Source organism: Anguilla anguilla, chromosome 3, assembly GCF_013347855.1.
Source record: "Anguilla anguilla isolate fAngAng1 chromosome 3, fAngAng1.pri, whole genome shotgun sequence".
NCBI lineage: Eukaryota > Metazoa > Chordata > Actinopteri > Anguilliformes > Anguillidae > Anguilla > Anguilla anguilla.
Genome location: NC_049203.1, coordinates 33035543 through 33055572, shown reverse-complemented (window position 1 = coordinate 33055572; position 20030 = coordinate 33035543). Strand labels below are relative to the sequence as shown.

General features: G+C 39.4%; 1 protein-coding gene across 7 annotated transcripts in view; it reads right to left on the bottom strand.

Moving 5' to 3' along the window:
* rapgef4 (Rap guanine nucleotide exchange factor (GEF) 4) overlaps positions 1-20030 on the bottom strand; it is a 133343-nt gene that overhangs the window by 77461 nt on the left and 35852 nt on the right. For 5 of the 7 annotated variants that reach the window (XR_004764421.1, XM_035409630.1, XM_035409627.1 and 2 more), the window contains exon 4: positions 15124-15270. Coding sequence is in view for 4 of the 7 variants with exons in the window: in XM_035409630.1 (XP_035265521.1) it covers positions 15124-15270 (147 nt within the window). In the remaining 3 variants the exon portion in view is untranslated. The other 2 variants (XM_035409629.1, XM_035409628.1) reach the window with 2 other exon arrangements.

The window sequence follows — 20030 nt, the reverse complement described above, 5'->3', positions numbered from 1 at the left end:
CTAGGATTTTCAACACACTTGTCCCTGATTACGGTTATACACTTTGTTGTACGTCGCTCTGGATAAGGGCGTCTGCCAAATGCATGTAATGTAATAATGTAATGGAAATAATTTGAATCCTAACTGAATTCTGTCACATTATTTATTTGTGAACAACCAGTCTGACAGTAATCATGTTGGAAATAATTGTTGGATATACTTCCCAATACCACCAACAACTCTCTCAGTGAGTATCCCACAATGCATTTTCAGCTACATGAATGCAACTAATTGTTCTCAGCAAGAATCCTGTACAGGTGCAACTAATGAGTTTTAAGTCCTTAAAGCCGTAACATTTTTAGGCAACCAATTGCTGTGTGTAATGGTTTTTGCCTGAAATAAATAAAGATATCAAACCAATTGTGCCACCAAACTGGGATGATGCAATCTTTTGCTTGTCATCCCATCATGACAGCAGTCTGAGAGGTTTACAATCTGAGACACTGTTCAAGTGGATACTCTGTTCTAATGACTGAAATTAAGACATAAGCAAGATATTAAAATGGTACAGTTTAAACCAAAAGAAATGGCATACATCAGTTTTGGCTTGTTTTTAAAAAAAGTGTGATGTCCTATTTGCTGTAAAAGCCTCAACCACTACTGCGACCATGGTACTACACAAAAGTATAGGCTACAACATTGTGTCTTCTGCTGTATACATTCACATAGGCCAGTGTATTTATTCAATTTCTGTTCAAATTTGAACATTCAATAGTACTGGTGAACAATGTCCAAGTTTTCTTCCTGCAATTCAAAGCCTATGAACTATGAACTCTCTACTAATGATGTTCTCATCCCAGGATGGCAGAGCAGGCTTTATCCAATTTTATTATGACACATGGCTATCTCCACTCCATGGGGGGGGAAGTATGAGAGACTCAGTCATCTACTTTTTTCACGACTGAGTACACACAGGCACAAAATGACCCCCACCTAGCCTTAGGCGTTACACCAAGAGAACACCATATTTCAGTGTGAAGTAAATTGAATTTTGATGCGGGTCATCAGTCACCAGTCATCAGTCATTTGGCTAAAAATAACAAAAAGAAGACTTCATGAAACTTTCATAACAGAAAAGTAGCTTCTAATAACCTTTAAATTCCTTTAGTCAAACATCTTGGAAAGTATGGTCCAAACCCCATTGAGTAGCCAACTTCTGCTGCTGTAGAACAGCAAATGAGATGGAGAAACAACACTAAATATAATTCTTGGTAAATCTATGAAATACTTAATTCCACCAATTTCACCTCAAAATTGAAATGTGATCATGAAAAAGTTATAACATAAATAAGGCCAAAAATGTGAATATCATCTCATCCATGTCAATTGACAGAACACCTACCTCCACACATATTAATTCTGCCGATTATTACCATCAATATAAACATTTTTTTTAAAATGTAGGTTAGGCCTATATTTGCTTTATAAGGAATAACAAAAAGTCAATTCTATAATGCAAAACCCATAGATAAAAATGTGAAAATCTGTTTAAAATAGATAGGCTAATAAACAAATGCGTGAGCATATTTAAATCTGGATTGTACTTCACACGTGGATGCACAATATTGTAGCCTACATATGCCGAATAATTTATCTACGATTACATAAGGGTCAATATATAGGCTACAGGTGGCTCCTCAGTAACTGCCAAGCCAGCCCATACTTCCTGATTTCAGACGTCTTTTGTGTTGTGATATTTATTTTCAACAGTTTTCAACAGTATCTAAATACGTTTCATAAAGGTTTAAATAAGTAGGCTATGCTTTGAAAACTCAACTGTTCGTACATTTTCAGCGCATTAGCATAGCGGTAAATAAGTTTCTGCTTTTCAGAAGTAGCTAAACAGGAGATTGACAATCTTAAGAAAAACGAGCAAGACTCACCCGGGAGTGGAGAGGTATCAGCACCCCATGCAAATTGACAGACGGGATAACATATCCCGATATGTGCGCACTCCTTCTACCACCCTCCAGATATGCGGATCGTACCTGTAGCCCACAGGAACATTTCAGAAGACAGTGCGAGACAGCGTACGGCGACTATTCTCCAAGGTGCACGGTGCTTAAGTCTCAGCTCCAGTTCATGTCCTAGCTGCATTAAAGCTGAACGCGGGGTCGTATGTGATTCGCGAGGCGGGAGCCAGACTTCCCTCACGCAGCAGTTGCTAGGCGATTGCTGTATTCCAATCATCGCGGTCCACTGAGTGCAGGCATCACACCACTATACAACTGGAATGGAGAAGAGAGCGCAGAGGCTCCCGGGGTCCCGAAAGGCAATGAGAGCTACGTCAATTATTAAAACCCTTAAGTGATATTTACATTGAAGACTGATGTGCACTTTTAGTGGACAAGATTTATATAAAAATCTCATGCAGTTGGAAGATCAAGGCACCATACATTACCACCACCCAATGGATCAGGCTGTAAATGTTCAGTTATATAATTACAAAATAGCTATCAATTCTTTATACTTAACACTAGTGCTCCTTTGTCACGGATTTGTTACAGATAGTGATTATACTTATTCATATCATCTGGTAAAAACTCACCAATTTAAACTGGCTAACCAATTCAACAAAGTCATAGAGGTGAGCAATGAAATGATAATGTTGAAAAACAGTATATTGATTGTAGACTATGTCTACATCACTCCTGGAGCCTTGCTGTTTTCATATTCAGCTGTTTACGTGTCGATGCTTCTGGCACAAGACAATACATTAAATATCAGTCTAAACCACAATCTAAATATCTACACAGAACCCCACCCCACAAGAAACAAAGAAGCATAGCTCCTGATCCCAGGGATCTTGTGATGGAGCCCCAGATTGAAGACCACCATTAACTTGGAGAATAATGGAAAGGTAAAATATAAAAAGTAAATGACAAAAATATGAAAGTAAAAAATAAACAGTTTCCCTGAAGTAGGTCTAAAGCAGTGTTTCCTATAATTTATCACTTGTCCAAGAGCTAAACTTCCACCGAAAAATGTCTAAAGCCATGTTTATGAAAAACAAACACGAAACCGTCCAGCAAGCAAGCGCCTTTGGGATCAACGCCTTTGGGATCAATTGGAATGCCGACTGCAAGCCAGGCCTTAGGCACAAAATCTACTGGATAGCCTACCCAGAAGAGTGGAGGCTGTTACAGCAGCAAAGGGGGCTCCAGCTCCATATTGATGCCCATGGTTTTGGAATGAGATGTTCAACAAGTACATGTGGATGTGATGTTCAGGTGTCCATGTACTTTTGGAAATGTAGTGTATCTAATGTGTTATAAATTTCCCCACAGCATGCCGGAAATGAGGCAAATAATGAGACTGACCAGGGCCCTATTTCACGTACATCGCTTAAACAATCCAGGATAATTTGATGTGTATCAAATTATCTCATCAATTAGTCTTATTAATTAAGTTTTATTTTGTTTCACAAATGTGAATTAGGATTTGATTAGTAAATCTACATTACATTACATTATAGGTTCTTAGCAGACGCTCTTATCCAGAGCGACTTACAACAAGTGCATTACAAAACTCAGAGACAAGCGCTTTACAACATTCTTTACAACAAATCTAGGATGAAATCATCTCTGCGCACCCACGCTGCTATAAAGTGGAGATGAATCGATCTCCAAAAACAGGATCATACTCTTTATATACTGTAGATGTAACAGATTGAAATTGATTAAAGCAATATTTTTTGAACTCTCATAATGTGACCTATGCCATTTTTAAATTTTGGTTTAAGGCTGTAAATCACAAAATTATAGCCACACCGTAGAGGACATATTTTTCACCTTTAACTCATCAAGAGGAAGCAATCCTAACTAGCAAATCAAACATAGCAAGAGTGACCAAAATGTGTACCATCTACGGCAACAGCGGGATTCCACCAAATATTACATTATGAATATTATGTTAATATATATAATATTAATATTATATTACCAATATTATGACTAACCATTATGACATGTATTTTTTTTTAAATATTGTGCGTTGTGCACCCGCCTATGTAGGTACATATTACTATCATAATAATGCGCCCTTAAAATAACAGTAAAATACTGCGCCATTGACTTAAGACCAGGTTTTTGTTAGTCAATCACGCAATCGCGATTCCACTGCCTCAAGGCAGCAATGCGCCAACAATGCGCCTGACCACACTTCATTTAAGACCAACACGCCCATGGACGCTCAGATGTGCGCAAGTACATTTGCTATTTAAACAACGTGGGCGCTGGATGGGAAAATGACAACTGCGTCGAACTGAAACTAGCAAAGACACTTGCGTTGTGCTTGGTGCCGCTTTGCGCCGGGTGTAAGATAGAGCCCTATATCTTTCTTGTAGTACGGTCTCCAGAACTGCACACAAAACTCTAAGTGTGATTTCACAATGTTATTGTATGAGATAACTTCCATGGATTTATACTCAATACTGCCTTATGTTTTTAGTTCCCACATGTACTGTAGAACTACACTGAGCGATATTGAATTTAATTTGCAGAGTTTCTGCCCACTTAAGGATTCTGTTCAAATCTTCTTCTTACTTCAGCACATTCCAACTTGTTAGTGAAACCTCCCTGTTTTGTTTCATCTGTAAATTGGATGATTGTACTTTAAATGTGTCTGTCACGGTTATTTATATAAATGAGGGAGAGCAGTGGTCCCAGCACTGATTCCTGTGAAATTTGTCTTATAATTTATCTAGTACTTCTTTATCCCCTATTTCAATATCTGACATTCCGAGTATTGAATATGCCTTCCCGCCTGTTAGTAACCTCCTCTCTGGTAAAACTCTAAGTTGAATGAACTAATTAGGCATCAGAAAAATCCTTATTCTAATAAAGCAAGTCTCCTTCTTTATTCTTGCACTTGACATCCTCCTGGATTTTCATTTTCCTACTCCAGCAATGAAAGAAACGTTTGAATATTCTAATAAGCAATCATAATCGTATTACTGTCCTGTCTATATACAGTCAGGTCCATAAATATTTGGACATTGACAAAGTTATTGTTATTTTAGCTGTCTATCACTGCATATTGGAGTTGAAATTAATGAATATGAGCTCAAAGTGCAGACCTTCAGCTTTAATTTGAAGGTACTTACATCCAAATCGGGTGAACAGTGTAGGAATTACAGCACTTTTTATATATGGTCCCCCCCCTTTTTAATGCTAATTGGACAATTGGCTGCTCAGCTGTTCCATGGCCAGATGTGTGTTATTCCCTCATTATTTCTTTTACAAGTAAGCAGATAAAAGGTCTAGAATAGATTTCAAGAGTGGCATTTGCATTTGGAATCTGTTGCTGTTAACTCTCAATATGAAATCCAAAGAGCTGTCACTGTCGGTGAAGCAAGCCATCATTAGGCTGAAAAAAAACCCATCAGAGAGATAGCAAAAACATTAGATGTGGCCAGCTCAACTATTTGGTACATTCTCATGCACTGGTGAGCTCAGGAACACCAAAAGGCCCGGAAGACCAGGGAAAACAACTGTGGTGGATGACAGAAGAATACTTTCCCTGGTGAAGAAAAACCCCTTCACAACAGTTGGCCAGATCAAGAACACCCTCCAGGAGGTAGGCGTATCTGTGTCAAAGTCAACAATAATGAGAAGACTTCACCAGAGTAAATACAGAGGGTTTACCACAAGATGTAAACCATTGGTAAGCCTCAAAAACAGGAAGATCAGATTAGAGTTTGCCAAAAAACATCTAAAAAAGCCTGTACAGTTCTGATACAACATCCTATGGACAGATGAAACAAAGGTCAACTTGTACCAAAATTATGGGAAGAGAAGAGTATGGAGAAGGGAAGGAACTGCTCGTTATCCAAAGCATACCACCTCATCTGTGAAGCATGGTGGAGGTAGTGTTATGGCATGCGCATGTATGGCTGCCACTGGAACTGGTTCCCTTGTATTTATTGATTATGTGACTGAACTGTATAGGGCTGTATTATCTGCTCAAATTCAGCCAAATGCTCCAAAGCTCATTGGACGGCACTTCACAGTGCAGATGGACAATGACCCAAAGCATTGCGAAAGCAATCCAAGACTTTTTTAAGGCAAAGAAGTGAAATATTCTGCAATAGCCAAGTCAATCACCTGACCTGAATCCATTTGAGCACGCATTTCACTTGCTGAAGGCAAAACTGAAGGCAAAATGCCCCAAGAACAAGCAGGAACTGAAGACAGCTGCAGTACTGGCAGAGCATCACCACAGAAGAAACCCAGCGTCTGGTGATGACTATGGGTTCAAGACTTCAGGCAGTCATTGACTGCAAAGGATTTGCAACCAAGTATTAAAAATGACAATGTAATTTATGATTATGTTAGTTTGTCCAATTACTTTTGAGCCCCTAAAATTTGGGGGGCTATGTATAAAAATGGTTGTAATGCCTACATTGTTCATACAATATTTTTGGCAAAACCCTAAAATTAAAGCTGAAAGTGTACACTTAAATCATGATTGTTTCATTTCAAATCCATTGTGGTGGCGAACAGAGCCAAAATTATGAAAATTGTGTCACTGTCCAAATACTTATGGACCTGATTGTATCGTATAGTTTACTCCTTTATTAGTACTCCAGAAAAAACTGGTAAATAGGTTCTGCTCCTAATCTTTTCCACTAACTCCACAAATTTGTCCTACAAAGTCTCAGACCTACCCTTACCTATGTCATTGCCCCCTACATGAACCATAACCACTGAATCCCCTGTCTGCATGCTCCAGGAGATCTTCTATTTGGGCTCCAGGCAGGCAACACACCATATGAGATTCCTTGTTTTACGCGAACAGACTGTGCTGTCTACCCCATTAATTACTGAGTCCCCCACTATCCCCAACTCCCTTTTCCTGGTGGATGTGGCCATCTGGGTGCCCTGAGGCTCATCAGTGACGTGCCAGGTCCAATTCCTGCAAGGGCTGGACAACCCATCCTCTAGAGATACCACTCTTGGGTGCAGGGACGTGCACAGACATTTTGAGGGGCTGTTGCTCTAACCTGAAAAAAGGGCACCCCCCTCCCCCCACCTATATATATATATATGTATATTTATATACACAGTGGTGTTGGTTTCGTTTGAACTTTGGGAGGGACACATTAAGCATGGGGTCCGGGGGTCCTCCCCCAGGAAATTTTGAGCGTCAAACACTTAATTTCCTGCATTCTGGTGTTTGTATGCACCGATTTGTGCCTTTTCTGCATCAATTTATGGTGGAAATGCTTCTTTCATGTTTTTATTGGGGGGGGACAAATGCACGTGTTCTAAATATTGAGGGGGACATATCCCCTGTGTCCCCCCCGAAATCTACACCACTATATCAATACATATAATATGTATTGATATAGTGGTGTAGCTAAGCAGACTATTTAACAATTAGCTAGCTTCTAGCGCTAGCCAGCGCTATGCTACCATCAACACAACGCACAGCACTCATACGCCGCACTTATAGCTAGCCACCTCTACAGCATTTTCAGTAATACGGGAGTATGCAGCTGAAATCCTCAATCGAAAGCAACCTCACAGTGATCTTATCTATGTCAGTAGGTAATGTTGTACTTCACTTCAGGGTGTTTATTCCGCTGGAAAAGCGAGAGAGCCAACTTTCTTTTATTTTTTAGTCAGTGACATTTCCTTCTGACGTCTACTACAATTTTTTTGTATAGCTATTTTGGTGGATAAAATTGCATTTATTATTATTATTTATTGGTAAAAACGTTTACTTCATATCCAGGGAGGTAGCCAACTACTTGAAAGTTAGATCACATGTGTAGCCGTTTACTAATACGATTGCATTTCAGGCTGGAAAATAACCTGTTAAAACAGAGAAATTGCTGAGTTGTCTTAGAATCTTTATCGCAACAGAAACTGACGCTGTAACGAAACGATAACTACATCACAATGGATATAACAGCTGTTTTAGAATGTCATTGCCTCACCTGGACCATTTTTGCAACCCAAATAAAAAATGGCGTGACACAGCCACAACAGAAAAAATAAAACTATTATTATTATTTTTTAAATTTTATTTTATTTTCCTCCAGAGGGGCAGTTCAGCCAAAGAGGGCAAATGGGCTGTTGCTCGGGCAACTTTAGCCAGGCCTTGTGCACACCCTTGCTTGTGTGGTATGCATACCCTTTTCTGCCCTTTATATTTACATATTTACACAGACAGGTGACAAATTAAAGAAAAAACTTGAATAAATTAGTGGAGAACCATAACAAATGCAGATGCTTCCAAACAGTTGTACTGCATAATACAATTAAGAAATTAACACCCTATCATGCCCTGTGGCATGTATACAAATGCTGAGAAGGCCCAGTTGACCTCAATTTTAGATCAAGATGGCAAGAGGAAAAGATCTAAGTGACTTTGAAAGAGGGTTAATTATTGGGGCATGAATGTCAGGAGTTTCAGTCACAAAGACTGCTAAACTGGCAAGTGTTTCAATAGGCACACTGACTGAAGTGACATCTGCACTTAGATCTATGGGAAAGACATCAGTAAATAGGGTTCGAAATTATGGTCAAAAGCACACATTCGATGATCGTGATGCTCGCACATTAGTGTGATATGTAAGGGAAAACAGAAAAGCAGTTCTTCCTCAGGTGACTGAGAATGTCATTGCAGGATGTGATCAGACTGTGTCAGCAGGAACAGTCCGTCAACAACAACATAGAGAAGGATACTATAGTAGGGTTGCAGTGCATAAACCCCTCATTACAAAGACAAATGCACATTTGACAGTTCAGCAATGCAAAAACCATAGGCACTGGTCTACAGAGATGTGGAAAAAAGTGATATGGTCAGATGAGTCCTCCTTCACCATATTCTTGACAAGTAGGAGAGGGCATGTGTGGCATACATCAATAGAACGGCACAGGCCAGAATGCTTGACCCAAACAGTGAGGGAGTCCAGTGGCTGTGTTATGCTGTGGCGGGAATTTTCTGAGCATGGTTTGGGTCCACTTAGAGGGAAACGTCGCTGCAAATCTATACAAAGCTTTTCTGAGTGATCTTTTTTCCTATGATGAAACATTTCGCAGTCACCAGACCTCATCCCAACAGAACACCTATGGGAGATTTTGGACCAACATGTTAGACAGTGGTCTCCACCACCATCATCAAAACATCAAATGAGGGAATATCTTTTGGAAGAATGGTGTTCCATTTTTCCAGTAGAGTTCCGGAGACTTCAGAGAATCTATGCCAAGGCACATTGAAGCTGTTCTGGTGGCCCAACTCCTTATTGAGAAACTTTATTCTGGTTATTATTTATTTTCTGTTCTAGAGGCTTCAGGCAAGGGTTCAAGGCCAGACAATACTAAGAGAGATAGAGCATCCCATATGACTACAACCCACCTGGTACCCTTTTCAGAGATGTCTGTCCAATGAGCCTAAACTGGTCAACCACAGCACTCCAGAACAACAATGTTGCTGCTTCAGTCCCATAGTCTTGTAAACTGTACAAACGATAGACCCAAGAACCTTAAACCTACTACCTTAAACCTTTCAGCATTACCAGTGGCATGAACCCCCATTATTGTTGTTCAGAGGTATATGCACTTAGAGAAATTTCTTTCTCTAAGACTGTTCTAAAAAGACTGTCACCTGTCATTGGCTGATACATGCAGGGTTTACAAGGTCAGTCAGTAACACAGCCCAGTTTCAGTAACAATAATCAGTTAAACACATTAATACACACCTGAGACATATCAGGGCCATTATGTACATTTGTTTTAGTCAAGCTGAGTGCTAATGAGCTCTTCTTTCTTGAGAAATAGTGTAGTTTGGTATGGAGTACACATCCATAATTCTTTTGCATTGGGGTGAATACACTATGGACCATGATGACCTTCACCGCCAATTAAGGAGGGCTTGAGAAAAGGGTGTTTTACTGCCTGTTTGTGATATCAAAAGTATTCATTTTGTAATCTTCAAGATTTATGCTCACAGTCCTCTCAAGCCAGAACAAATGACAAAATGGCTAGGTCAGAAACAAATGGATGAAGAACAGCCAAGATGTAGAGACTCAACAGGTTAAAGTGAGTGAATACCGGTGTGCTCTGAACGCAGCTTCCTGACTGAGCTGCCCAGTTTCTATGTTGAACTGGGAAAAAACAGCAGTCATTTTTTAAAAACTAATACAGTGCAGAAAGCCATTCTACGACACAGCTATATTCTTGAGTCATACATTCATATTGTTTCTCTTCTACACTTTTTTAAAATTTTAAACACATTAGGATTAAAATTCACACACAACCAGGGATGATGCCACTGGAATTATTGTAATGAGCACAGAGGCAATGTGATAGTCACTAGCTACACATTTTATAAAGCTAATGGATAGCATGTCATTCTGACTATGGGCAATGGACAAAGGCTTGCTTTCAGCTCTGAATTCTTTTGATAATATTGAAAGGGTAAAACACAATATTTAATTACTTCACTACGCATTAGCCAGAGATATTTCAAAATGTATTCATTATTCCAAGGAGAAAGAAACCACAGACCACAAAAGCAAGCCACTAACCCAAGCACTTTTTTTTACCAGGAGCGAACAACACATTTTACTGTTATTGCCTGTTGGGGTATCACTGTTTTTTATTATTCAGAGAGGCTGACTGTTAGACACAGTATGGGAACATGCTTACCCAAAGAGGAAAACCGGAACAGCCTAAGAAACTTGCAATGAGCTGCAGTAGATTTATTTAGCATTTTTAAATCGAAAGAAATCATATCTAATTATATTCTGACATTAATTTACTGCAAACAATATTGAATAATATTGATTGCACCATCGACCTGGAGACATGAACGAAACATAAAAGCCCTAGGAAAAAATGATTATACCATACACCACATCCCTCACTTCACATTTTTGAAGGAAACCCATTTCAAAATATTTGCATTATACATATATATGTGTGTGTGTGTGTATATATATATATATATATATATACACACATATATATACACACACAAACACACACACACACATTTATAGTACTCATACATTAAAATAATACTACAGTATAAGCCTGCCATCTAAAACAGCAATAACAGGCAGTCATTCTCCAAGGTTCAAATGCACAGTGTAATCTGTGGCACTTAGAATCATTATAAAACTGGCAATATCCCAGATGCTGTCTTCTAAGCAGAGTAGAAAATAGCACACAAAATAAAATACAAAATATAAAGGATCCTTTCAGCAAAAATGTGCATTATTGCTGTGCATTAGAATTTCTCAGAAACCCATTTATTGCCATTGTCACTCATTTTTTGAATTGTAAATATAAACTCAAAATACCCCAGGCACTGTTCTTTATGTTCCTTAAATTCAGTCTGTCCATTAAAAAAATAGCTTCAGCGCTGATACCAGAGGGCAAACATGTACTTACACAACAGATGAGGAAATGAAAACACATTCAGCCAACCAAGCACAGATGTACAATCAGTGTCTGTCTGACAAACAAAGGACAACTCAGATTGACCTATATCATCCAACCCCCTTTCCTCAGGACACGGCACGCCCCTGCTCAAGATGTACATCCAGCGAGGGAAGAGGGCCTGGTCCCATTGAAAATGAGTGGCACTCTCCATTCCTTTTAGAAGCCCCCCCCCCCACCCCCCACACCGCTAAAGGAGGAAACCAGCACAGTGTCTCTACTGGGACAGGAACCACCAGACGGCATGTCACGTCCCCCCAACTTCACTCCCTTCCTGCTGAAGTGTATTTTTTGGGCTGGTGGGTGGGCAGGAAGAGAAGGGGAGATACATGGGTGTTACCTAGTGCAATTCTGCAGCCACTGGCCCCTTTCTCTCTACTCTGTACTGTTATCCTATTCAGAAAGACCTCCACCTAACCTCCTTGAGAGAGTAAAGACACACAATATATACTGTATACTACAAAAATATACTCAGATAAAAAGGCCTGATTTTGAGCATAGAGAAGCCAATTAGGTGTCCTCAAAATCACTATAAATTAGGGCTGCCCCCGACCAAAGATTTTCCTAGTCGACTAGTCGTCGTTAGTTCAAGCCATTAGTTGACTAGTCGTTGCACGTTTATGACATTAATTTAATTATTTAAATACATTTTTTGGGGAGCATCAGAAAATGGTTTGAGTTCCAGGGCTGAGAAAGAATGTTATAAGTAACATTGTTAACACTGTGCTACATTACACAGAAATACAAAACCGTAATAATGAGCCTTTAAAATATAAATTTTACAAGCGCACACATGAAGCAAGCTGCCTGTTAATGACAATGCTAACGGCAAAAGCTGTAATGTTTCTGAATGTGTCGGAACAACCAGCAAGGAGACTGAACATTTCGTTAATTTATTTCAACACAGTATAAAATCACACAACTTATGAACTTGTAACACCAACACAATAACTTATAAAACACATGATAAATAAAAAAACAGCCTTTTGTTAAAAAACAAATTGAAAAAATATACATGGTCGTAGCCCTAACTTCTCTTTCATTTGTGGAATAGACGGCCGTGCCGAAGATTACAGCGTTTTCAATTCGTTATACTACCACGTTAAGCGCATGCATACTTTGTACATGGCGAGTGGATGTCCGCCAGCAAACCGGACTCCAGGGACTGAACTAAAGCTACGAGACAGAAAGTAAAAAATACCTACGTTGCAAACACATCTTTGCATGCAGAGTTTGCATGTCACCTTCTTGGGGTCGGCCATTACACGCTCAAAATGATTCCACACCTTAGATGATTTCCTGCCCAACATTTTTAACGACAAGGCGCAGCTCCCGAGTGGAGTTTGAGGGGGTTTTTTTCCAGCAACTAACTGACCAATGAAAACTTGGTCAACTAAGACTCTTCTCATCGACTAACGGTTTGGTCGACTATTACTGGGCAGCCCTACTATAATGACATTAGAATGTCACCCACTGCTTTAGCTCAGATTCAAATATATTCAGACTCAGATACAAATTGGGGGAAGAGGTTCACATTTCAAAAGAGCCATTTAGATAAACTTCGAGTGAATAAGTGTGTAAACTGAACTCAGATTATCAACAAGGTCTGAGTGGATCATGTGATTAAAAGACAAGGTCAAGGTTACCAACTCGTGCTCCCAGTATGGTTTGCAAATACTCCAACCTGTAGAGGAAATCAAGGACAAATTGTGCTATATTCAGCTCTAGCTCCACATAACCATTGAAACTTCCAAAGCTTCCAAAATTTATAAAGGAGTCAGACACAGTCTCAATATTTAAATCTAGATTAAAAACGCACCTCTATGCTCAGGCTTACAATCAGTTGTAGTCTGGAGACGGGGTGCGAGAAGCCTGTAGTCATAGAGCTTTGTAGGTGGCAATCCTTTCCTTACTGTCACCTGTCAATCAGCTGTGACCCGACTTTACATGGGCTGGCTCTTGATAGGCGGGTATGGTTGTCTACCCCTCATGACTGCATGGGCTCTCCATCCCTGTCCTAGTAGATATGCAGCCATATTCTACTCCTGGCAGGGTCCCCCAATACATACCACTGGCACTTACTCACTGTCTGCTATATTGCAAATTCCCTAATTGCTGTTTCCACCCTCTTCCCCACGCTGCCGGCGGGGCTCTTGCCCCAACCCTCGAGAGTGCTTCGAGAGTCGTCTGGTCTCTCCCACCTCTGCGGTCCAGCCCCTCCTTCGTCATTGCCTCCACCCTGCCCACATCTGCCGCCACCTGCTGTTCCCCATCACCGCCACCCGGCCCCACCCATCATCTGAGCCACATCACATATCATATCTTCTGCATAAACTGGCTGACATGCTGGTCACCAGTCGGCACCCTGAGCTGACCAGAGGAGGATGGGTTTCCCCCTTGAGCCTGGTTCCTTCCAAGGTTTCTCCCCATCTGCCACAGGGAGTTTTTCCTTGCCACTGTTGCCTTAGGCTTGCTCCTGTTGGGGTTTAGGCTAGGGTTGTCTGTAAAGCGTATTGTGACAACTGTTGTAAAATACGCTATATAAATAAAATTTGATTGATTGATTGATTGATTGAAACATAATCATCCCTTTATACAGCCTAAATTAGAATTTATTATTCACTGCTTTAAAGTCACACCAATCAGATCAAGGCTGATTAGCAAACATGCATGCACATACCTATTTCTGGAAGAGCTGTTGATAATGTTCTTATAATGCTCTTTTTCCTGCACATTTCTTCTTTTTGGACCAAAAATATCTGTCCAGGCAGGATTTCTAAATTCCTAAAAATGTCCAGTTAAGTTTTGCTCGTTCCATAGACCATATATAAACAAAAAATAGCATAGTATTATGTTCATAACACCTGCCCTCCCCATTGTCTTTTTAAAAAATTCAATGTATGGTCACCCTACATAAGCTGCTTTTTAAGAGGAGTACTGTGGAGCTGGGTTTGTTTTTATCTTTAAACAAAAAACACACTGACCCCTAGTGGCTACAACTGGTACCACCGTAGACTGATTAGGCCGATAAATTAGTCAGAATTTAGAAAATCTTCCAAGACCCAAACCCAATACAAAGCCTACACAGTATATTCTTTTGGCTGAATCACCAGCTATTTACTTGACCAAGGAAAACAATGGATTGTTCTAAAAAAAAAACTTTAAAAAAAAAAAACTCTGAAATACTGTTACTACTGTACAGTAGTTTTAAAAAAGGCATTCTTACATAAATCTGACATATGACTTTTTAAAAAGCACCAGCATGAGTGTAGAATTCAAATTTCTAAAATTGTTTACTATTCATCCTATTTTAGTTTGCATAAATAACTAAAGTGCCAAAGTTAGGCTGCCAATGCTGTATCACATGAATACATCCTGCACAAATCTCCTGTGCTCTGCTCTTTTAAACTTTCAGATAAATTATGTTTATAGCTGCTAACCTATACTTTAACATGCAATATTGTATGGATATTTTTTGTTGACAAAACAAGGTTTACAGCACACAGCAACAACAAACTTTCACAGAAAAGCCAAACTGTTTATAAAGTAATGCACTAGTTGAGTATTTGAGCATTTGAGTATTTACACTGTTCTAGAGACCAAGTCATGCAGCAGCCTGCTGCAGACATACCTCCCACAGTGATTTGAACTCCTTCTGCTCGATGCGCAACAGCTCACTGAACTCCCGGGTGACGATGGTGGCGTGCCGTGGAGTGTTGTCCAGGATGGACTCCCCAAAAGCCGTGCCAATCCCCAGGGTGCAGATAGTGACAGCATCCTTTAGAAAGCACAGAAAAGATAACACAATGTGCAGTGACAAACCTGGCAGCCTGTCTTCCTGCATGGTTCATTTGTTCACCATGTTGGGAAGGGGCCTCAGGTACTTCAGACATAAAGTAAGCTCCATAATGCTTAGGGCAAAACCCTAGTTTTTTTGTTTTTTTTGGCTCTGTACTCTGATTAGATTTGTAATCATATGTGGTGAATTATGTATAAAAAGTGCTGCTATTTCAACATGGAAAAACCAAAATGTATTAACATACCCTTTAATAAAATCTGTTAACTTGTACTTTAACCACATGCATGTGCAATCTAAAATAGTGGAGTACAAAGCAAAATCAAGAATAAATGTCTTTGTCCCAAACGTTATGCAACTAACTGTATTTGTTCATTTGCAAATTTTCCACCAATGAGGGCCTCTCAAAGCAGGCCACATTATTTCAGAGCACTCCCAGATCTAGGTAGTGGAGTGCAAGAGTGTGTTCAGTTGAATGGTCTCCTTCAATCACTCCAATCAGCACAAAGGAAAGGCAAAATGCAGTCAAAGGGCATCTTGAGTCCCCAAGGACAGGAATCTCACACACAAAGTACTCTGAAGTAAGGCTGTGCTTCAATGCTTTGTACCTCAAAATTAGCTAGAGGTAAAATGAGGAACCACAGTTCCACATGTATGAGGATTCCAGTTAATTGATTTAAATATTATTTGTCAAGGGTGTATGAATTAGAGTAACCCATAAAATGATCTAGGTACCACAAAAAGGAAGAATTAAAGAAAAAAGGAACCAGCAGCCGACTATTAAAGTCTTCACCCGGCAATGAAAATCACATCGCATTCTCCCAGACTGTGCACTCCATCCAGGGGAATCAATAGAGAATAGAGGCTGATGCAGCTGAGGCTTCAGTCGCTTTCTTTATTTGTGGCAAGACATTAATCCCTCCAGACATAGACTCAGCAAACTGATCATGAGTCAGCTGTGAACATCTACCTAGAGACCACTTCTGTTTGTCGCAGGAAATTGGCTAACGCGTGTACTTTTTCTACTTTAGCTTTCTTAAAAACCTCTCATACCACTTTAACACTCTCGATTTGTTTCACAATAACGCCGCTTTTTGCACGCTTGCTTGCTTGCTTTCAACTATTTTGCGAATCCTGCTTTTAATACTCATTGCTATTATAACAGTTTATGCAGTTTCATAGCACATTGCCTTGCTTGCTTGCTTTTTATACATTTTTCTTTACTAATGTAACAACTTTTCCCTGTTTTCAACTGTTTTACAAATCCTTGCTTTTAGTACTCATTGCTTTTATAACAGTTTACATTGTTTCATTGCTTTCTTTTTTCACACATTTAAATCGGCACCCTATCGGCTTGTTAAGACTTTGCATACTTGCCTGGGCTTGTTTTCTTTAAACTGACATACAAACCACTGCTTTAAAACTTAGTTACATATTCTCACATATTGCTTGATTTACTGGAAAAGAATAAATAAATGTTTCAAGTTGCACAAGCACTTTGCCCCACAAGGAGTTTAGTTACACCAAGCATTTTGAACATTTTAATTATTTTTTTATTTTTTTTTTATTTAAAAAATTAATTTTATTTATTTATTTATTTTTTACTCTCACCATCTGGCAACCATAACCCCCTTGCACCTCCCCTTATCCCTCACCAACCAAACCTTGTCAAAGGTCAAAAAGGTCAAACTTTATCAATCAATAATTTTGACAATAGGTGCATCATAGAAAACTGATCGATCAATCAGAGGTCAAAGGTCAAACTTTACCGATCAATCATTTTAACAGGAGGTGCATCATATACTCTTATAATAAAACACCCTATAGATTATATTGTTATAATCAATCATTTGTTGCGAATGATTTCGTAACTAGCTACATTTTTATTTTTAAATGCAGGCTAAATGTTGCACAAACATTTGTGAAAAGCCGAACAACGGTGTATGCTACTGTAGAAATTCACCTGCAATGGACAGTAGACGGCTTATTTCTGAGCAGTTTTTCACTGAACCAGTTTGAGAATGAGCCTGCACAACCAGGGGTGGTTTTAGTGATTTTGAGGCCCCAGATAAAGACCAATGTGAGGCCCTTCTCCATTTTGCTTAACGCAATCATAACTAGTGAACAAAAACTATTTGGAGACAGCTCTTTTCAGTTAACAAAGGCGCAGAACTTAAGGACAGACCCAAATGAGAATTCTAACTGTTCTAACTGAAGAACTTCAAATGACCTTCAGTCAGTTAGAAGAAGACAATATGGCAAGAAAAAGATTATAAGTATATAATCTTTAATTCTTTCAAGACAAAAGTATAGTACATGCTTTTTGATAAAGCATTTGAACATCCACTATTCCCTAGGGGTAAAAGTCCCGGTCCGAGCGGGTGTCTAGTTTGTGGTGGGCTGCTGCTCTCTGTCAGTGTCGCCTCTGACACTTTCCTCCTACACTGAAGCTCAGTGGTCTCCAACCCTGGTCCTGGAGAGCTACAGGGTCTGCTGGTTTTCATAGTGACTCTGCACTTCATGAATCAATTAGAGCAGTTGATTACACAGTAACTCAACTCACCTGGTGTCTTGGGTCTCAATTGGGTGCTAATTTTAAGGTGAAAACAAAAACCAGCAGACCCTGTAGCTCTCCAGGACCAGGGTTGGAGACCACTGCAGCTGGTTCACCGCAACCAGTAGATGCAGTAACGCTAAAAATTGAAGTAGGTGCGGTGGGTGCACAACAGGCTGAGGCAGCAGTAAGGCTGCTAACATTAGCTAGCTCAGCTTCTTCAACTAACGTTACACCTGTTGTAACGTCAGCTAGAGTGAGAGTACCTATTATCGACCACCTTCGTTTGACAGACAGGAAAATGTAAACTGATTTGCAACTATATATGAAATAGGCGAAATATCGGTAACAACCTGTACCTAGTTATGTAGGAAAAAATGTCCTTGTCATCCTCCATTCTAGGAATCCGTACATATTCACAGTTGTAACCCAAGTCGCAGGACGCAAAATAGCTGTTAGGAAAGCAGTTTGAAATTCTGAAGCAACGTCTGCAGATTTAATGGGTCACGATGAGTAATTCCGAGCGTGTTGCTTGTCTTAAAGTTGATATAGTAAATAAGGCTGTATTAATATAACTAAATGTATATGTATGAAGTTGGTTTCTTACATTTAGACAGTTTATTATGTGTATTTTTACAGGACTTACATTTAAACAGGTAAGTGTCCAGTTCTCTCTAATAAATACGAAGTAAATATACTAGCGGTTAGGGTGGTCGATAATAGGTGCTCTCACTCTACTTGTTGCTCCTCTATCGTGGAGTCTCTGGCTGTTTTAGTAAATAATTTTGTCAGTTTATGCAAACTTTCCTTAAACTGGGCATCTTCCTTCTTCCTCTTTCTCTTCTCAAATCCACTTTGAAAACGCTTCATTGTAAGAAAGATAGTGACTGTCTGTCTCTGATGGTAACTCGAACTGCTGCGTCATTGATTTGGCGCAAATGCAGCAGGCAAAAGTACAGGAAGGTCAAGGTGGAATAGTCCATTAAATGTGATATGTGGGTGATAATAAATATTGGCAAATATAGATATTTAATTGGATATGCCCACATTTACATATGGACAGATTTATTTTATCTATTACAGATTATCATTCGTTTGGAGTGACAAGAAAGGAAAAATGTTTTATAAATTTTTTAAAAAGGAAACACAAATTCACGAGGCCCTTTGGCGGACGAGGCCCCAAGCAATTGCCTACCTATGACGTATGGTAAAAACGCCTATGTGCACAACCAAGTCGGGTTCTTTCTTCAGCCACTGCATGACTCTCGTTACTAATACTGACACATGACAAGACACTAAATTATCAAAATGTAAGCAACAGGCGTATGCACAAATAGAAATAGGAAATGCTGTATGTTTGACAAAAGGTTTTTAGATTTGTGATAAATAATGTTGCAGGGATGGTTATAATGACGTATAATGACATTAATGACAAACTTGATGACAAATTGAACTTTTTAAACAGTGCTGAGGGCATATTCCCCTCATTTGGTAAAAATAAACCAGCATATGGGCTTTTTCTCTAAACAAAACCCAATGCAGCCAAGCAGGCTATTATTTCTCTTGTCCTTAATTGTCCAATTAAATTTGACTTATTTGCTATTGATATTAAGCAATTAAATGACGTTGGACTTAAAAGGAAGTCTTTATGTCAGCAGCAGTAAATCAAGAGAAATAGAAAGATATGAATAGAAAATATGGATCCCTACGGAAGCCGAGAGCGGCCTTGTATGCATATTTATTTTTATCCCGTTTTCTCGAGATCACGTCTTAATTATCTCGTTATCTCCAGAAACCAAATAATAGTTTTCTCAAGATCATGACTTAATTATTTCGTTTTCTCGAGAAAACAAATAATGATTTTCGCTAGATCTAGATGTTGTTGGCAGTGCCAGGCCAACTTAGAAACACAATGTATACAGCCAGAATGCTGGATAAATCCTGGTTCAAATTTGATGATAATGGCACCAAAAATTGTATTAAGCATATTTTTCCCTGAATTATGTCTAGGTGGGTTAGAGACTCCAAAAGGACACTTGGTAAGAAAATTATATTATGAGTCTTCAGCAGGGCCGGCCCGTGGCATAAACGGTCTATGTGGTTGTTTAGGGCCACAACCGCTGGGGGCTGGGCACACAACCACGAGGGTGGGGCCACACAATCCAATTTTTATTCAAGGTAAATAACG